The sequence below is a fragment of the Brachypodium distachyon genome, chromosome 5 (genome assembly GCF_000005505.3).
Source record: "Brachypodium distachyon strain Bd21 chromosome 5, Brachypodium_distachyon_v3.0, whole genome shotgun sequence".
Lineage (NCBI taxonomy): Eukaryota > Viridiplantae > Streptophyta > Magnoliopsida > Poales > Poaceae > Brachypodium > Brachypodium distachyon.
This window is the reverse complement of record NC_016135.3, coordinates 18,283,353-18,301,395: the sequence shown is the minus strand read 5'-3', so window position 1 is coordinate 18,301,395 and position 18,043 is coordinate 18,283,353. Positions and strand designations below refer to the sequence as shown.

At 43.6% G+C, this 18,043-nt stretch overlaps 2 protein-coding genes across 3 annotated transcripts; both read right to left on the bottom strand.

Annotated features, from left to right (window-relative positions):
- Positions 1 to 286: 286 nt before the first annotated feature.
- Positions 287 to 6,614, bottom strand: LOC100823638 (hydroxycinnamoyltransferase 1). Of its 2 annotated transcripts, none has more exons than XM_010241775.3 (3): positions 6,381 to 6,614; positions 5,848 to 6,279; positions 287 to 1,676 (listed from the first exon to the last, which is right to left on the bottom strand). In XM_010241775.3, the coding sequence occupies exons 2-3, from the start codon at positions 6,277 to 6,279 to the stop codon at positions 777 to 779; spliced, it is 1,332 nt and encodes a 443-aa protein (XP_010240077.1). In that variant the 5' UTR covers positions 6,381 to 6,614; the 3' UTR covers positions 287 to 776. The 2 variants fall into 2 exon arrangements, with proteins under 2 accessions (XP_010240077.1, XP_003580078.1); XM_003580030.4 differs by having other exon boundaries at positions 5,848 to 6,284; positions 6,381 to 6,613.
- A 6,896-nt stretch (positions 6,615 to 13,510) lies between these two features.
- Positions 13,511 to 17,629, bottom strand: LOC100829564 (probable protein phosphatase 2C 42). Its single transcript, XM_024456208.1, is given in 13 exon segments — positions 13,511 to 13,935; positions 14,231 to 14,285; positions 14,683 to 14,735; positions 14,821 to 14,897; positions 14,976 to 15,111; positions 15,219 to 15,335; positions 15,477 to 15,517; positions 15,520 to 15,581; positions 15,737 to 15,807; positions 15,809 to 15,843; positions 16,080 to 16,146; positions 16,274 to 16,412; positions 17,587 to 17,629. Coding segments are annotated over 12 exon segments (1,014 nt in total). The 5' UTR covers positions 16,397 to 16,412; positions 17,587 to 17,629; the 3' UTR covers positions 13,511 to 13,758.
- Positions 17,630 to 18,043: the final 414 nt, after the last annotated feature.

Genomic DNA, 18,043 nt, shown 5'->3' with positions numbered 1-18,043 from the left:
AAAACCGTATTGACTGCCCTCCCGTTGCACCGTGGATGACATCTAGGCCCGGAAGAACCTTTTAAGCTCTTCCGATGAAAAGAGAGCATCTTCTTCGTTTTTCGGTGAAAAAAGAGCTTCGCTTTTCTTGGCCGTCAATCCGACCTTTTCAATTATTATAAAACAAGTTTTGAAAATCAAAGTTTGAACTAAAACACGTTCGCCTATAGCTTCGGGTAGAGCTATAATAAGATGTGAAGAATAAAGTTATTTCTGAGAAAATTACACAAAACCACCACATTTTACATGAGGTTCTAAAGCAATCTCTCTTTTCTTAAAAAATAATCAGATTTTTCCATCTGTTTTTCGATACATGATTCAACATACTCTTGTACTCTATACAGTCTAGTGCACAACCCATTCATTGTTGATCTTCAAAAAAAGAACAGAACTCCTTATCTATGAAATACTTTTCTTTACAGTAATAGATAGTCTTATTTGTATACCACGTGCAGTTTAGGTGTTGTCCCAAAAAAGACCTCCAAGGAGACAAGTATTAGAGTGAATGTACTCAAGAAGAGCAAGAACACACACTATGTTCACTTGAAACTTCAGACAGTTTACCCCGGAGAAGAGTTCAGCATAACCTGAAGCTTCTTGCCCTGTAACTTCTTTCTGAAATAAATAATGCGGCCTGAAACTTCAGACAGTTTACCCCGGAGAAGAGACTGCCTGTTCAGCACAAACTGAAGCTTCTTGCCCTGTGACTTAGTTCTGAAATAAGCAATGCGGCCTGTTTACACCTCGAATATCAGCTTCCGGAACTTCTCCATGTGCTCGGCCTGCAACGAGATAGCGATGGATAAGCTGCCATCCTTACTCGAGCTCGGGATGACGAACGCCAGCCCCTCGTATGCAATGCCTCCAGGACCCATGAACACCGGTCGTCCCCAACCAAAATCAGCATCGTGGATCGGCAGGCGCACCCAGCTGGTGAGACCGAGGTTAGGGCACCTGAATGTGTGAGCTCCTCGAACCAATGCTGATAAATCCGGTTGCAGCTCCAGGTAATCCAATGCTGAGCGGCAGTAGTCATCAGACATCCTATCTAGCGCTCCCTGGATGACTGTGGCTCCATCTTCTAACCCACTGGTCACCTTGCCTGCCTCGGCCAGTGGGGTGGCGGTGAAGATGACATTCCCGAAGTAACCATCTGGAAGCGGGGGCTGCAGCCTTTGTCGCCCGTCAGTGGCACAATACAGCTTGGTGGGCTGTTCAGGAGGAAGGCTGCGAGCAAGGGAGACACAGCGCCAGACATGCGCAGCTAGCACTGCATACGTGCTGAACCGTGGTGCACCTTCGCCAGAGGGGAGCTGTGAGCGCAAGCGGCCAAGTTCTGAGCGGGTAAGCTTGAAGATGTCCACAGCAGTTGGAGGCATCATTGGCTTTCCAGTGAGAACCTGGGGCGCAGAGGACAGCATGGCTGGGGCAGGCTGGTACTCAACATGAGGGTAAGATGGAGTCGGTGGATCACGGGCACGAAGGAGAGTACGATCGATGAAAGGCATGATTGCAATTTGAAGTCCACGGCAGAGATCCGACCATGAGTTAATGAAGTGTAAACCAGACATGCCATCAGCGACATGGTGTTGCATGCCAACACCAAGGGAGACGCCTCCACACTTGAAGTAGGTCACCTGGAGTAAAAAATCAAGGAGAATTAGCCTCTTGACATGTTTCATAGCTTTCTTTACTAAGGTGAATAGGATGCATATGGTCAGCTGCAGCTACCATTCTGCGGATTAATAGATTGCCGAGATAAAGACGATAATACAAATATATGAAATAGTAGATGACTACGACCGCTTCTGGAAATGTGTTCAAAACTATAGCCTGTAGGCTGGATTAACCTGGTTATTTGAAATTAACAACATGGCCATTTTACTTTTTAAGATCCAATAAGATATACTACCTCTGTCCCAAAATAAGTGTCGCAATTTCGTCTAGATACATAACATGTTTCATTGTGTAGATTCACTCATTTTGAAATAAAAAAATGCGAACTTATTATGGGACGGAGGAAGTACTTGTTTATATGAACTGGCATCCTTAAGCACAATGAAATAGGACTTTGACTCGATATTCAATTCTTAAGATGTGCTTAACAATAATACGCATTAGTTGTGCACGGCAAGGAACCCAAATCTCAACTCCACATTGAAGTCCGTGTTTGTGATTCCTATCAAATATGACTTGAAACCCAGCTGCAACAAAATCGAAATAGCCAACCATGCACGTGAAGAGCCATGCAGGCATGCAAAATTGCTAGTAATAAATGTCAATGTAGAGTTGTTTAAAATAAACGGTTAAACCTAAGCATGAAGCCCAACATGCTTCATGATGTCATCAGTGCATAGTGATGATTAAATATCTACTGCGGGACAATATGTTCAGTGATAATTGATTTGCTTTGTACGCAATATATGACCAGTCTGTTGTGGGCCAACATTAGATTTTGAAGACGCATAAAGTTTTATCCGTTGTACTAGTCCCTGTTACTTTAAATGATAGACCACATAAATCTAAAGGTCATGTGACTTTAAAAATCAGACGATTTTGTACCAAAACAGAAAGTTGGTGAATCAACATGAACAAAGTTAACATGAGTTTGTCTAAGATATAATGAGATACCAAATGGTAGGGATGCAAGCAGGATCCTACTTATCCCGCTTAATTGACTTGCTAGTTCAAAAAAATTGCTCAAATTTAACTTGAAGGTTTGGACGATGGCCTAGGAGGAGGATATACATGGGATCCTGTTTGCATCCTTACCAAATGGGGTTATCAATGAAGAAACAATTGCATGCGAGAACCAACACAACTCATATGACTAAACTAGGTAACTTCATTTTCCAAAAACATGGCATAGTGCGGGTGAAGAGAGTTTATAACTACTAGACGAAGAGGGGCCTCGTCCCAAATTTCACATTAATTGCCAAGTTAACTTCAAATGTGTGAGATACGCTACTAGACACCCTTTCGTAACCAATATGTCAGAATTAACATACTCCCTCCGTCCCATATTAAGTGACTCAAATTTGTCTAAATATGGACGTATCTATTTACTAAAATACGTCTAGATATGTAATATTTCAGCACTTAACAGACACATGGTTTCCTTTAATGAAACCGGAGGGAATGCCCTCTGTTTGTCAAAAAAAAAACTTAATATGAGATGGAGGGAGTACATTGTTTCACAGTTTGCTCCTTTGTGGATGAGTATAGTATATGCTATGTTACATATAGTTTCAAGTTTTAGCAGTATATTGTGCATGCATGTCATCACCCTATCAGTACAAAACTTTCTCAGATCCATAACTTGTGCATTGTAGGCATGAGAAGATACATATGATCACAAAATCATGATCCAAGGTCCAAACCTTGTCCTGAACAATAATAAAAGAGTGTAGCTCGGTGGCTCAGATTAGATCAAGTAAGAACCAACAACCTTTTTCTTGTGAAGTTGGCAAACTAATAGCACCAACCATAACCACTTGTTGTTGGTACAAATTCCTTTATTAATTCAAAAGTAAAACTGATGTTAGTACTTGGACTAGCTTTCTCCAGGAGTTTAGCAACTATTAAAAGCATCGACCTGGACATAACTATTTTTCGCATAATAGTATTTGGAAGACGGAAATGGTTCAGCTAAGATTGAAGAAAAGTATTACAGTTCCTTGTACTCAAGATGATGCTTATGCTAAGTAGCATAGATATTCTTTAATACTCCCTCCGTCCAACAAAAGATGTCTCAAGTTTCTTAAAATTTGGATGGTATCTAGACATGACTTAGTGTATAGATGCATTCAAATTTGGTCAAAGTTGAGACATCCTTTGTTGGACGGAGGGAGTAGTATGTTAGCACTACTGTCCTAGGTGCTCCTCTTACTTTTGAGATGGAAAATCCACTAGCTCTTTTGTTCTTAATTTTTCATCTCTTTAATATTCTGCCTTTTAAAAGATGCCTGCAGGTCATCACAACTTTTAGAAAGTTTTGTTGCGTATAAGGCCTTGCCCTTGCATAACCAGTATGAATAAACATCCAATTGACGTACATGCAGCATGAAAAAAAGTTAGCCTGCCACCTAAACACACATGCATATCTAACTTCAAAAAATGAGAAAAGTGGATGCACAAACAATAGTAGGAAAAGCTATCACGTGGAACATGCTCCAGTGGGGCAATCATTTCTGTACAGGCATGTAGTGTGCATCCAAAGCAAGAATATCCCGTGAGATGCATACTGTTGCCGACAAACAAGTGAACACAGAAATTGCAAGCTCAGCAGAAACTAGAATTGTAACCTGGTAAATTCTGGTTCAGTTTTCTGTTCTGTAAGTTACCGTGCGAACAATTTCAACTACAAAGAAAATCTTTAGCACGTGCATCAATTACTAAGGACAATTTTTTAACGTGCAATTATTAGGATATTCAATTCTTGTATTCTACAGATAAAGGTTTACCTCATATCTCATAAGTGACTCTCCATGTTTCAACAGATCCGAAAGACAACAGTTAATATTATCACTTTGCACTTCACGACTACTCCCTTCGTCCCATATGAAGTGACTCAAATTTGTCCAAATATGGATGTATCTATGCCTAAAAAGCGTCTAGATAGATATATGTAATAGAAAGTCACTTAATATGGGACGGAGGGAGTATTTTTTTTTACGAAATCAAGTTCGACGTTGCGGGGATGGTTCAACCTAGTGAATCCCAATATTTCATCCCGGCATGAAATGGTAGGTGAAGAAGGGTCATCAGAAGGTGGGCCGCGACCTGAGTTAAGTCTCTATCAAAGGAAGAACTCACAGGGATCAACAGGACAAGGGATCCAATTCTCAAACAGGGTGGCCCACGTCTAACAACCAAACATGTCAATATCGCACTCAATTAAGTGCATTGATGCCAAATTTGAGACAAATAGTTGACAGCGAGTTTGACCAATCAAGCCCAAATGAGCTATATGGCCCTAGTAGCCAGTACTAGTGCTGAACAAAATTGCCCAGAACTCCCAAGTCCCAACATATATTAGTCATGAGTGATTGGCATGTACTCTGTGAAAACGTGCAAGTTAAAAACACAAGTTCACAACCCTCACGAATCAAATATGCTACTTATGATGCATACATAATAAAATGCGCCAGTACTGATAATTTCTTGGGTTGGCGGGACTTTATTTTCATGGTTCAAATGTTTGTGTTATGCCTGTCAAGGTGTTTGAGAGTGCATATTGCCATTAAATATAACTGGTACAAGACAACATAGAAATAATCGTTTTCAATGTTTAAAAATTAAAAGGATGTTCCGACAATCAATTTTTCGAGATTAGGTATTGGCCTGGATCACCAGGTAAATGCAAGACACATGATATTGACGCTTTTTTTTTTACCCATATAGACATGGTGAATTTCTAAGCAACTCTAACTGGACCTTTGGCTAAGCATAACAACTCAGCCTAAAATAGACCAACACCCACAAGAGCATAGCAGCAACTAGCCTGATGGAAGAACTATACAAGCACTGCAGTTAATAAGGACCAATCGACAACAGACTGAGGTGGTCCACCTCTAAGATCCCCACCATGAATTGGGGATCAAATCGAAACTGGAACAAGGGTCCCAACTAATAACATTTATCAGTTATCCAATCAGGTAGAAGATGTTATAGTTAGCCAAATTTGGAGCTAAGTGCAGCTAATAAAGAATTGTTGCGTTCCACATCAGAAAGCTACACATCAGCCTCTTAATTTTGCTTCGTCCCGAGTCTAGCTAATTTGTAACTGCTGCCAGAAATTGAGCTCACCTGGAGCACGAGGAGCGGGAAGGAGGATATGTCGTCGGTGTAGTCGACGGCCGGGATGAGGCGCTTGAGCTCCATGGTGGGCGCGAAGTCGCCGTAGTCGTCGACGGCAGCGTCCGGCGCGTCGGCCTCGACGAAGAGCACGCCCTCCCCGTTGCAGTCGATCTCAACCCTCCCGTCCTCGTCGCGCGCGAGGCGCCCTGCCATCGGGTAGAACGGCACGAGCGCCTCCGCCAGCGCGCGCCGCATCCGCTCGCCGTCGAAGAACACCCCCGTCGCGCCCGCGTCCCCTCCCGCCTCGGCCCGCCGGTAGAAGTAGACGCTGGGCGTGTGGAAGCGCGGCACGACGAGGTCAAGGTTGGAGTTCCAGAGCCGCACGCGCGGCGTCTCCCCCGCCGGCCGCACCATCGTCGACCGCTTCACCGTGATCGCCATCTGATCTGCCGCGGGTCATTCCACCAAACAACTGGTGAGCATGCGACGGAAAAACGAAAACACGCACGAGAAGAACAAAAAAAAACAGAGGGGAGACCGACCTTGGAAGAGCAACGCCGGCGCGGCGGGGCGGGGCAGATCTACGGGCAGCAGAGCTGACGGGAACGGGATGGATGGTTAGGCAACAGGAGCAGCTCTTGGTGGGAGAGCAGCTGGTGGGCGAGCGTGGTGGTGGAGCTGCTTTTATAAGCCACGGGAGAACTCAGAACTCAGACTAGCTGGCGTAGTTCCTGTGACTTCGCTCCCCGGTGACCTCGGTCGCTCTGGCCTCTTGTTCCTCTTTTTTTTTTTGTGGGGTTTCGTTTTCCGGTGTTGTGCGCTGAGACGACGGGTGAGGGGTTGGTGGGATAGGGAGAGGAGACGATAGGCGGATAGGGACGCGCCGAGGAGGAGGACAGCCGGAGTGGCACAGCGGTTGTTTGGTGGGTGGACACGGTCCACCGCCCCACCTGACACGAGGCGCTCACGCAGAGGGCTTCTCCTTCTCGCCTTCTCTCTCTGCCTAGTGCGGTGCATCGGAGATCAGAGGATCGGACCGTCGCTTTCGTGCGTAGCGCCGCCACGCAGGAAAGTCAGATTAAACCGTCGGCAAAATTGGATAGCTGCGTTTACTCGCAAAATGTGGTTCTAGTTGAGGGAGTACTACTGGTTACGACAGTACGAATTGATATCCGTGAACAGTGGCAAGAAGGGGCAAGAGGGATTGCGGTATACGCTTATGCTAAACCGAGAGCTCTGTCCATAGCGGGCATGCATGAAGATCGGGAGGTTGGAGGGATCGGGGAGGACGAAAGCGGCGCATCGGCGGGTTGGAGGGATCGAGGATTGAGGGCAGAGAGATCACGAGTTGCAATCCAACTCCACGTATATGCTAATCCGAGTATTCAACTGCATTACTTCCAGTTATGTCCCGGGAGAAAATTAAAGGCATCCGTGCGATTACGAGTTCAAGTCCAACTCCAGCCTCCTGAGGCATGCTAATCCGACTTGGATTACTTCCAATTACGCCAACGACTTTCCTTAAATAGCAGAGGAGCTAGATCGTTACGTATATAATAAAAAATTAGTGGGCAAGGCCTCGTCTCGCGACCAAGAAAAACAGATCGCCCAATTGTTCTATACGCCGATTTGCGAGGAGAGTAAGACGCCAGGTACGCCCGACGAAATTAATTCATGTGTCTGTTTTTCTTCCATATACTACGTGCTCCAGTATTGATATATGTCCATGCGGCCATATGCCATCCAGGAAGTGACAACCCGAAAATCCGATGAAGATGTTTTTCTTTCTCTTCAAAGAGAAAGTTGGCCTCTGCCTTTCCAATGCAAGAATCAAGGGAAGGTCAAGCTTAGGCTGTGTATCCGTAACGAGTATGGCACCAGAACATTGGCTAAACCCGCAGTTGTACTTAAATCAACGGCACTACGCCATGAACTAGTGCTTCGTAAGGAGTGCCGAAAGCTTGTATGGTTGGACAATACGTTTGAGATTCCTACATGGGCACCTTTCAGAGAAAACTTTAAGACTATGAATAAACTGGGTCACACGTTTATCCATGCATTGAGGAAATACAGAGATCGTCGCTTGAAAATCGGATTGTTTCATTTGGCTCGTGGTAAGGGTGCTTCAGACACGGAGGAGAAAGACGAGACTGAAGTGCACTAGAAATTTTAGAATTGTTCACGACTTTGACGAGCCTGAATGCAAAAATATTTCCTCGATTGTAGTGAGGACATTCAGGCTATGTGGCATGGGGCATGTGTTATGTTTGTTGCTTGTGATCTTCTTAGCTTGGGCTATTGTATATTTGTAAAACTTTATTATATATGGATTTACTTACCTTATTGCTATCTTTTTTATGAACTAGCGATTGTGCGGAAACATCTTTAATCGTCATTTGTTTTTTAACCGGCAGAGATATGTATTGTTATACTATTTACATGGTAATCATTAAAATGACATGATGGAAAGTAGAAATAATCAATCCCACCACCGTAAAAGTAGTACATCATGTCTTGAATGGTCGATCAACTTTTACATCTGACGGAGTGATTGTTTGTTTGGTGCTATTAGTTTAGTGTTTGAAATTAAAGTTCTAATCATGTATCAACTGCGAGGTGATCTTTACCTGAAACGATTGATCACACGGTATATGCATCATATTTGTAAAGAAAAAAAATCAAATTCACACACGGAATTGGTGGATCGTCTGTTTAAGTCGTACGTTAGGATTCCAGTGATAATAGATTTAGTAGATGTAATCCGTATGTTCATTTTCCCGGAAAAAAAATCTGCTTACTCTTTTGCGTGTACTGCTGATCGTCGGAAGATTTTTTTTTTCCATGTCCATCCACTTCCAGGTGCAGGCCACTTCTTGATCTAATTAATCCATCATGATCCATGCCATGCATGCATGGATTTGATTCTTTCGAGAGAGAAAAATACAGTATACGTTATGCATGCATGAACATTGAACAACGGTAGTCCCATGGATTCTGCGATCAGGAGCGGCTGATGACTTCTCAGATGTGAGCGCAGCGCGGCGGGTCAGACAGAGGACGCGGCCGGAGATCCTTTTTTTCTCGATCTTGATCTTGATTCTAAAGTTTGGAGGAGCGCTGTTTTCCCCTGCGTTAGATCTGGTCCATTGCTCAGATAGATCGTGTATGTACGTGCACATACCGGACACGTAGAGATTCTAAGCATATAATATGATTCAATTAATCTGTGACACGCTACAGTATCACTAAATTTGGACTTTTAGCGTTGCGCATGAATTAGCGAGATTAGCTAAGTTCTCTTCTCCTGGAGTGTGGCTCCTTATCACCTCCTAGTATAGCATCTCTACTTTTGAATGATGTACTGTAACTATTATTACCAATGAATAAAGAGTTGTTTAACTGATCAAAAATAATTGGACTTTTAGACATGTATGGGCCTTAACTATTCTGTTTTGTTTCTAGCCCACCAAGTATATCCCCTCCACGAGCTCGTGAAACCTAGCCGCCGGAGGAAAATCACCGCGTCCATCTTTGTCCGTTCCCTCGCCCCACTCGCCGGAAAAAACTCTTAGAACTTCTATACCCTCGGAATAAAGATTGCATCAATTTGTTAGCTATAAAAAAACCTGAAGAACGCTGCCTTCACTGCCGTAGGCAGATTATTTGTAAACCTTGGATGCTTGAGAACCTCAAGATGTAAGTGTCTCGCACAATACATTGATACATCAGGTCCTGTAACAGGGAATATAACTTAGATAGTCTTCTTACAGTACTATTGTAGTAACTTCCATTGATTAAGAAAAAAAAAGGATGGATCAACAGAACTCGTTAGTGTAATACTGTAAGTAATGAAGCTGATACATCTTTCTTTCTTTTTAGAAATTGGAATATTAGCTCTGGCCTCTGCATCTAGGATGCATATGGCCTAAAGTCTTACATTATTTGTGACAATTTGAAAACACATGACACCGGCGTAACGTTGCATGTTATAATGTGGTCTGCGAAGAAGTTCTCACGCACACCAATAAGGACTGTGTATTAAGTATAAAAATGATACGAGCATGAGTTGCTGATGGCCACAACAACTCGGCAACATCTGCAACCATATGAGAGTCACAATGCTGATTCAAAGTCTTATAATTTGCTGACTAGAACACAAATATAATTCAAAAGCAAAGATATCTACATATCAGTTCGTTACTCGATATCTCTTGATCCAACCAACCAAATAACCCCTGTCATAGTATTTCGAGACCAACTATTTGGCCATGGTAAGGAAACAACAAACCTTGGACGGAATCGAATCAAGTCCTAGCTTTACAAAGTCAAAAAATATGTTTATATCCTCTCGGTTAATTTGCTTTTGTTTCAGTCTCAATTTTCGATTTAGTAAAGTTCACCACTTTTTAATTGTCGTCCATGCTAATACAATACAACTCTCTTGCTAAAAGACGTATTGACTAGCTAATCTACAAAATAATATAGTTATGAATTTAAACCAATTATTCAAAAATTCTGTCTTACCGTTCAGAAGATCTATATCACCATAAGCAAAAGACATAATATTTTGGTTAGATAAAAACCAACAAAAGTATAAAACAATCAAAATATTACAAAATCATTAAACAAGTCTAAATTGCATACAAATATATAAATCTAAATTGCATATATAATCAATCTATCAGAAAACTAAAATAAATAAATATATAAAATATCATTTTATTGTGCGAAGGCCTATAAAATATCTATTACTATGTCTTAAATTACAGTTGGTGGTGATGAAACGGACGTACCTCCGTTGTCTGTATGAGTTGGTGTGATGGGACGGACGTACGTCTGTTGTCCACAAGGAATATAGGCCCAAGAATGAAAATAGGGATATAGGCCAAGAATAAAAAAGAAAAGTCTTCTGAAAAGCCCAAGAATAAAAAAGGGACCAGCGTACGTTGTTCGTATGCCCATTATCCACTAGGGATATAAGCGCAAGAATGGAAAAGAAAATTCGTCTGAAAAGCTGAATAATAAAAAAAGAAATCTGTTGTCCACTAGGGATATAGGCCCAAGAATAAAATAAAAAATTCGTCTGAAAAACCCAATAATAGAAAAGAAAACTCATCTGAAAAACAATAGCCCAACACTCCGCTCCTGGCCCAGCAGATAGCAACTTCTAATTTGTCCTTCCCTCGATCGCTCGTGGCCTCAAACTCTCACGCACAGGCACGACTGCATGAGTCCGTCTTCGATTTGCGGCACATTCACTTGTATTGGTGTCGTGGCTTTGCCAAGAGCCACACTCGGAAAAATCTTGGCTGTGGGCTAGGCGCCTAGGTCTACGGCAAAGACAATATTTCTGTTGAATTTTTACCCTGATTAAAGGTATCGAAATTGCCTACGGTGGTCAACAATGTTGTATGAACACTATTTATTAGTATTTTTATAATTGTTCCGTAACAGTGCATGGACTGCTAGTCATTTTATTATACAAGTCTAGTCGCACAATATGCAAAGGCCACCCCGCTAGTTAAGATTATGACAATTTTCCGTCAACATAAAGATTAAGTTGAGATAAGACTTCCGAAAGCGGAAGCCTGAAGTCCACAGATTATTGTGTGTACTCGATAAAGAACCATGTCCTACACATTTTTTTCTTTCCGCCCTTTTTGATACACCCAGGTCTCTTCGATGGGCAAATATGCGGGAAAGTCAAATGCCGTCGAAGGAAAAGCTTACAAGATCAGTGCTAACGTAACTCTTTTTTTTACAGCACTAACATAACCAATTTGTTGGGGTTCAAAATTGTAGGTTGCACTTTACAGCTGAAGGAGCTCGCTTGAATCTAGCCAATTAAGAGCCGTTTAAGTTCATCTAAGTTAATTGAACAATGGTAATCAAACTGAAGTTTCCAGTGCTGAATTGCAGCATTGGGGCAAAAAATATTCAACGTCACTTATTTTGGGACGGAGGGAGTTTTTTTTTTGGACGAAAACGGCAGCACCGGTTCAATTAATTAAGAGTTGGAATTTACAGAAGCGCTTTCGTGCAGAAAAAAACAAGACGAGTACAGAAGGAGAACAACAAGAAGAGAGAAGACTAGAGAGGCTAGAGCGACTAGAAGAAATGAGAAGAAAGCATAAAGGAAATCGGGGGGGGGGGGGGGGCGAACCGAGTGAAACCAATAGATTTTATCCATTATAGTCTCAGGACACCCTTGAGACCGGCAGCTTGGCAAATCCTCACTTCATCATAGATTGCATCGGCGATTTTCGTGGGGATCATCGCGGTAGCATTGAAGACACGGTTATTTCTTTCAATCCAGATGAACCACCAAGAGATCATGATCAGCCCGTTTAGGTTCTCCTTGTTGGCATTAGATATGAGTGAGTCAGTCAAGGAGCTCCACCACTGAAGCAACAAACAGCCCGGCGAAGCATTGGCAATCAGAGGAGCAAGCGAGAGGCGATGCTGTAAGAGACTCCACACCTTCTTTGAGAAGGTGCAAGTCGAGAAAATATGGATGGCCGTCTCTAGGTGGCAGAAACAAAGCTGACATGTTGGATTATGTTGGATATTACGGGCTGCCAAGCGGTCCGCGGTGAGACATCTGCCAGGACAAGCAAGCCAAGCCGTGATCTTAATCTTGGGAGGGATCCTGGTTCTCCAAATCAGCTTGAACTCCGGCGCCCTGATTCTGCCGATGAATTGATGATGGTATGCACTCGCAGCAGAGTACTCACCAGAAGAAGTGAACTTCCAAATCAGGCGGTCATCGACATCTCTGAGAATGAGCTGCTGCAACCTGTCCCATAAGGCGAGGAACTGAGCAAGGACCTGAGGAGACGGGTCATTTTTAATGGCTCGGATCCAGACAGAGTTGTTTAGGGCAACGGCGACAGAGCAATTCTTCTGCTTGGAGTGAGCGAAGAGGTCAGGGAAGGCATCAAGAAGGGGGACACCATCACACCAAGGGTCAGACCAGAAAGAAATGTGTTGACCATTACCAATCTCAATACGAACACAAGTATTGAAGAGCGATCTCGCCTCTTTGTCCCGGCTGAAAATATGCTTAGGGGCACAACAGCCCCAATTCTTCCAGAGCCATCGAACACGAAGCGCTGCGGCATGCAGCTGAAGACAGGGAATCCCAAGTCCACCAAAAAGTTTAGGGGCATAAATCTTCTTCCAAGAGACAAGCCATTTGGCACCAGAGACCTGCTCAGCTCCCGACCAGAGGAAGGCAATTTTTTGCATGCAGGTGGTGTCAATGAACCAGGATTCTATAGAAGAATCCATCAGAACCTTCTGGAAGAGAGGCGTGGCAAGGACGTGTTTTTGCCGATAGGCTGCACGCGGGAAACACACACTGCAGTAGTGTTGCCCGAAGGCTTTCTCCCAGACACCAATGTCATGCATGACTGAACTCAAAGTGGAACACACAACCTGAAGCGTGAAGGTGCGCAAAATACAGAGCAGTGATACAAAACACACACCCGAGTGCGGTGACTGAGCGTGAGTGCATTGCATGGACACAGTGAAAACACAGAGATAATTCTATTCTGAAATTCGCATCAGGCATGACTGAGAGGTCATGTATAGACAGCAGCATACAGAAGTTTCAATGTAATTGCCATTTAAAAGAGTACGAGCCAACAATTAGGCATCAATTCAAAAAGAGAACAGGAAAGGTGTGCGCATTGAAGTGGATCTCAAGCCAAATCTCGGTCCGCACTACAGCAAAGTACTCATGTGAAATCATCCTACGCAGCAAAATCGAGGTTCATATTCTCCTGGTAAAAGGACTGCAAAACTCTGTTTCACCGTGCGGCTCAGATTCAGGACTCTGTACTATTGCGGGAACAGGAGGTTCCAACTGAGAATTCCACTTCGTAGGGGGCTTTGGTCTTCTTTCTCTGCAACTCGTCATCAGTGCCCGAGCCTGATGAAATTCCAAGGGGGATTTGATCTTCTTGGTTCAACCGGAAGCTCGGCGGGCGCTTGGGCGTTGTGCTTGAACTGAACCAGTAGGACAGTCATGTTTTCACGCGATCGCTGCACACACCAATCAAGAAGGGCCTCACAAATCTCCCCCAGGTTCACTTCCTGTGTTTGTTACAGCATTTTCAAGTTACAGGGAGCAAATCTAACAAAAATTTAACAAGATGCATCTCAATTCTGTACTAGTACTGTAGTACATTGAATTCCCTGTGTTTGTTACAGCATTTTTCAAGTTAAAGGGGATAGCAAATCTAATAAAAAGTTAACAAGATGCATCTCAATTCTGTACTACTACATTGAAGAGAAGATTGGTCCACCCTTATACGCCTATCAGTATGAAGCCATTTCTTGTAGAAAACAGGCAGGCAATCCAGACATGCTCGTGAAAGAAATTACCTACATCTGCCAACAACTCATGTATATAATCAATAAATCCCTGGTTTTCCACAATCTCCCTACAAAAACGAAGAGGTTTGTAAAATTTAGAGCAGAGAGCTGGGGAAAGAAAACAAATCAAACCTATGTCACAAACCACAATTCCTAGCTCCACTCCACGATGTCCTTAACTGACAAAGATAAGCGGGCCACAAATATTATAGTAACATCGATAAACCATCCAAAATGATATGTACACGGTGAGGATACAGCTTAGGCCAACACAAAGCAAAACGAATTTAATTGAACCGAAATCTACAAACTCCTTGTTAAAGACTACTCTATCTTGCAAGAAACAGGCCTATCAAAACTAACCACCATTTGGAGTGCAAATACCCTACAATACTCTATGAAATCATGGACATCCGAGCACGAGCACAGCATAATAAAACTGATATATTTGAGCTGGGAACTTACCAGACTCCATCACATGCCATAACAAGAAACTCAGCATCATCGGTTATGTTTTCCTAACAGAGGAAAAAAGGCATTTGCATCAGACCATATCCAGCAAGACAAACTTACACTTCTGTGACAAAACTAAGTTACACTTACAGAGCGAATTTCAGGAGCACAAGTCAATGCTTGAAGTGCAGGGGGCAAAGCTATATTGCTTTTGTACCTCATATCACCTGAAATATAATAAAAACATCAATCGCAATGATAAACTATATAGCCCCTCAAGCAACAAAAGAAACAGATATAACTACCGATCGATCTTGAAACTGCGATTTCATTATCAACACGACTGACACCTTGAGTAACTTCTACGAAGTGTCCTGCGTTTAATATTCTCTGTCGTTCATCCAGAACACTTGGTTTGTGATCGGTGGTCAAAACAATTGCCTTTGAATAAAACACAAGTAAGATTAGGCACCATCAGAGGTAAAAGAGAAAACAGCGTGCTGATTAAGTAGCAGCCAGACACTTAATATGAGAAGTAGTCACTGCACCTGACGATTCCTTGAGAGTACACAACGACAATCACCAGCATTCCCAACTATGATCTGATTGCCTCTAATGAGAGCCACACACGCGGTACTTCCTACCTCTATTGGCCCAGGGTGATCCTGCAAGTAAATAAACAAGCCGAAGTAAACAATAGATATCTTCCGACCGTAAAAAAACTATAGATGTCTTCATAACATTAGACTTTCTGCATATTCAAATAGTTGAGATATGTTTCTTGAAAGAAAAAAGAAAAATATCACCTCGAAACGAGCACAACGGAGGAGCATATCCTTGAGAGTTAATTTGCGTCCCAGTACCTAGTTAATTCCCTCCGCCCTTCGTCTGTGGTCATCATCTGATCAATTCTGCAACAGTCAAGTAGCAGAGATTGCAAATGTGATATACACATGTGCAACAGGTACCATGATGAACAAAATAATAGGTAAAACTGGTAGAAAACTCTTAGAATTTGTGCAACCTCAGAATATAGAATGCATCAATTAATTAGCTATAAAAAAACCTGAAGAACGCTCCATCCACTGCAGTAGGCAGATTATTTGTAAACTCTGGATGCTTGCGAATCTCAAGATGTAAAGTGTCTCGCACAATACGTTGATACATCAGGTCCTGTAACAGGGAATAGTACTTAGATAGTCTTCTTACAGGACTACTGCAGTAACTGGCATCGATTACGAAAGAAAGAGGATGGATCAACAGAACTTGTTAGTGTAATACTGTAAGTAATGAAGATGATACATCTAAGTCTAAGAAACGTTATGAATGCCACTAGCTGAATATCTTTTCAATTTTGCATCATAGATTTGAATTCTGTTGTTCAGAAGAAGATGAGACTGAATATCTACCTCCATGACCATCATAAACACCAAAGAAGGATGTGGCAGTGGGAACATCGAAATCTTCAAATGCATGCTGGAGAATAAGAAGACTACCCGTTAACCTTTAGTATTCACCAAAATTGCTAGCAAATAAACCATGTATTTTGTGGAAATATCTTGCCACTGGTGTACGGAACACTGGAAGCAGGAAGGTTACTCACAGCATCTTCCATGTTTCCGCGGTAACCTTGCAGAGATGACACAGCATACTCAAGTCTGTCATTCTCTCCCCTCTGAGTAGTTTTTGTTGTCACGGGCTGTCTGGGCTGATTGCCATCTGCCATAGCGGAGTTTGCTTTCCTGAAAGATTATAATATGCATAAATCCCCGAGAAAATCGATATCAAGAAAACTAGAGGAATGAACAAACCGGTACTGGGTTACAGAGTGCATAAGTACCAGAAGGCATTGACCCATCCTTAGAATTAAACGGTATAACATTTAAACGGAAGAAGCGGCAAGGTTTGCACCTCAAAACTATTGAAACGCAACCAACGGCGACCGCCGTGCCGGCGAACGTTCCGACGACCGCCGCGCCGGCGACCGCTCCGACGACCTCCGCGCCGGCGAATGCCGCGCCGCCCCAGCTCCGGCCATCTGTCGCCACTCCGGCGGCCGCTACGGCGATTGCCGCTCCCTCCGCCGCCGCTTCGGCGGCCGCTACGGCGATTGGCTCTCCTTCGGCCGCCACTTCGGCGGCCTCTTCGGCAATTGCCGCTCCATCCACCACCACTCCGGCACTCACCGCTCCAGTGGACGCTCCGCCCACCGCGAGCTCCTCGTAAGTGGGCGTACGGGAATAACCGAACCTCGCATGAGTCTTGCGCCACATGGGCACAAAAGGATTTGCACGAACCATCTGCAATAATGATGAACAGAGAGATTCAGAACAACAGAATGCAAGAGACAAACCGAAGGATCTAACTATAATACACATTAGTTTTGCAGGGCACACGAATGATTAGGAACAATGCGAAATTAAAACCACTCCAAAGTCCTTGCATCTAGAACAGCAGCAGGAGTACGGGGCTCGAATCGATCACCCGCTAAGAGGCATATGGTTGGACGAAGAATACCGTCGAGTTCAAAGATAGGGCCAGTCGAGATCACCACTGATCAATAGGTGCTCGATAATTTGCCTCCTCCAACTCCAAGACCAAGACAACACCAGTGCGAGCAAAACTACGAACAAGGAAACAAGGTTCAAATCTCCCCACAACCCCGCGGTGTCTGTTGTAATCTACGATTTAAAACCGAAACCAAGAACGAGAAGCACAGTGTAGAACATCAGCATTAAACAGAAGAAGCGGAGGCAAGAGATTGAGGACACATAACGTGCGCGATCGAAGAACTGGGACGACACGCAAAGGAAGAGAAGCTCACAGGGTTTTCGAGGAGGAACAGGGGTTTGGGGGAGAAGGAACAAAGGGACTAACTCGTACAAGAGAAGAGGTGAGGCGAATGGGCGATCTCACCTTTCTTCTGGTGTTCGTGTTCCTTTGGAAGCAAAAGTGCAGCGGTTCGTCCTCGTCCGTGCAAGGCGAGGAGGAGGCCTTCTTATATAGGCTAGCCGGACAAGGCGAGGAGGAGGCCTTCTTTTATAGGCTAGCCGGCCGGGTGCGCGCGTGCGGTGGACGCCCGCTGAGCTGGCAGTGATAGGATCTTGCGTCGCTGGCACCCTACTGGCAGTTGATAGGATCGAGCAAATTAGTTGCTAACTCAGGTTAAGCATCAAGTTAGCATAGTTACGGAGTAATACTCCAGTAAATAGGCCCTCGGCGGAATTCAGGGCCAGTTAATTGCTAAACTCGGGTAGTCGAGTACTCGAGTTCAACATTCAATGAAGCAGGACCCAGAGAAACTAACTTAGTGCAAGTGTGCAACTCAGGTTAAGTTGGACCCGGTTCAATTAAGGAGACTACGAGAAGAGGA

What these genes read in the sequence shown, in the direction of transcription:
- LOC100823638 (XM_010241775.3), bottom strand. Translation starts at nt 6,279, where the DNA reads ATGGCGATCACGGTGAAGCGGTCGACGATGGTGCGGCCGGCGGGGGAG. An exon ending in TCCCGCTCCTCGTGCTCCAG is followed by an intron (nt 1,677 to 5,847) that starts GTGAGCTCAATT and finishes TTTTTACTCCAG; the next exon opens with GTGACCTACTTCAAGTGTGG.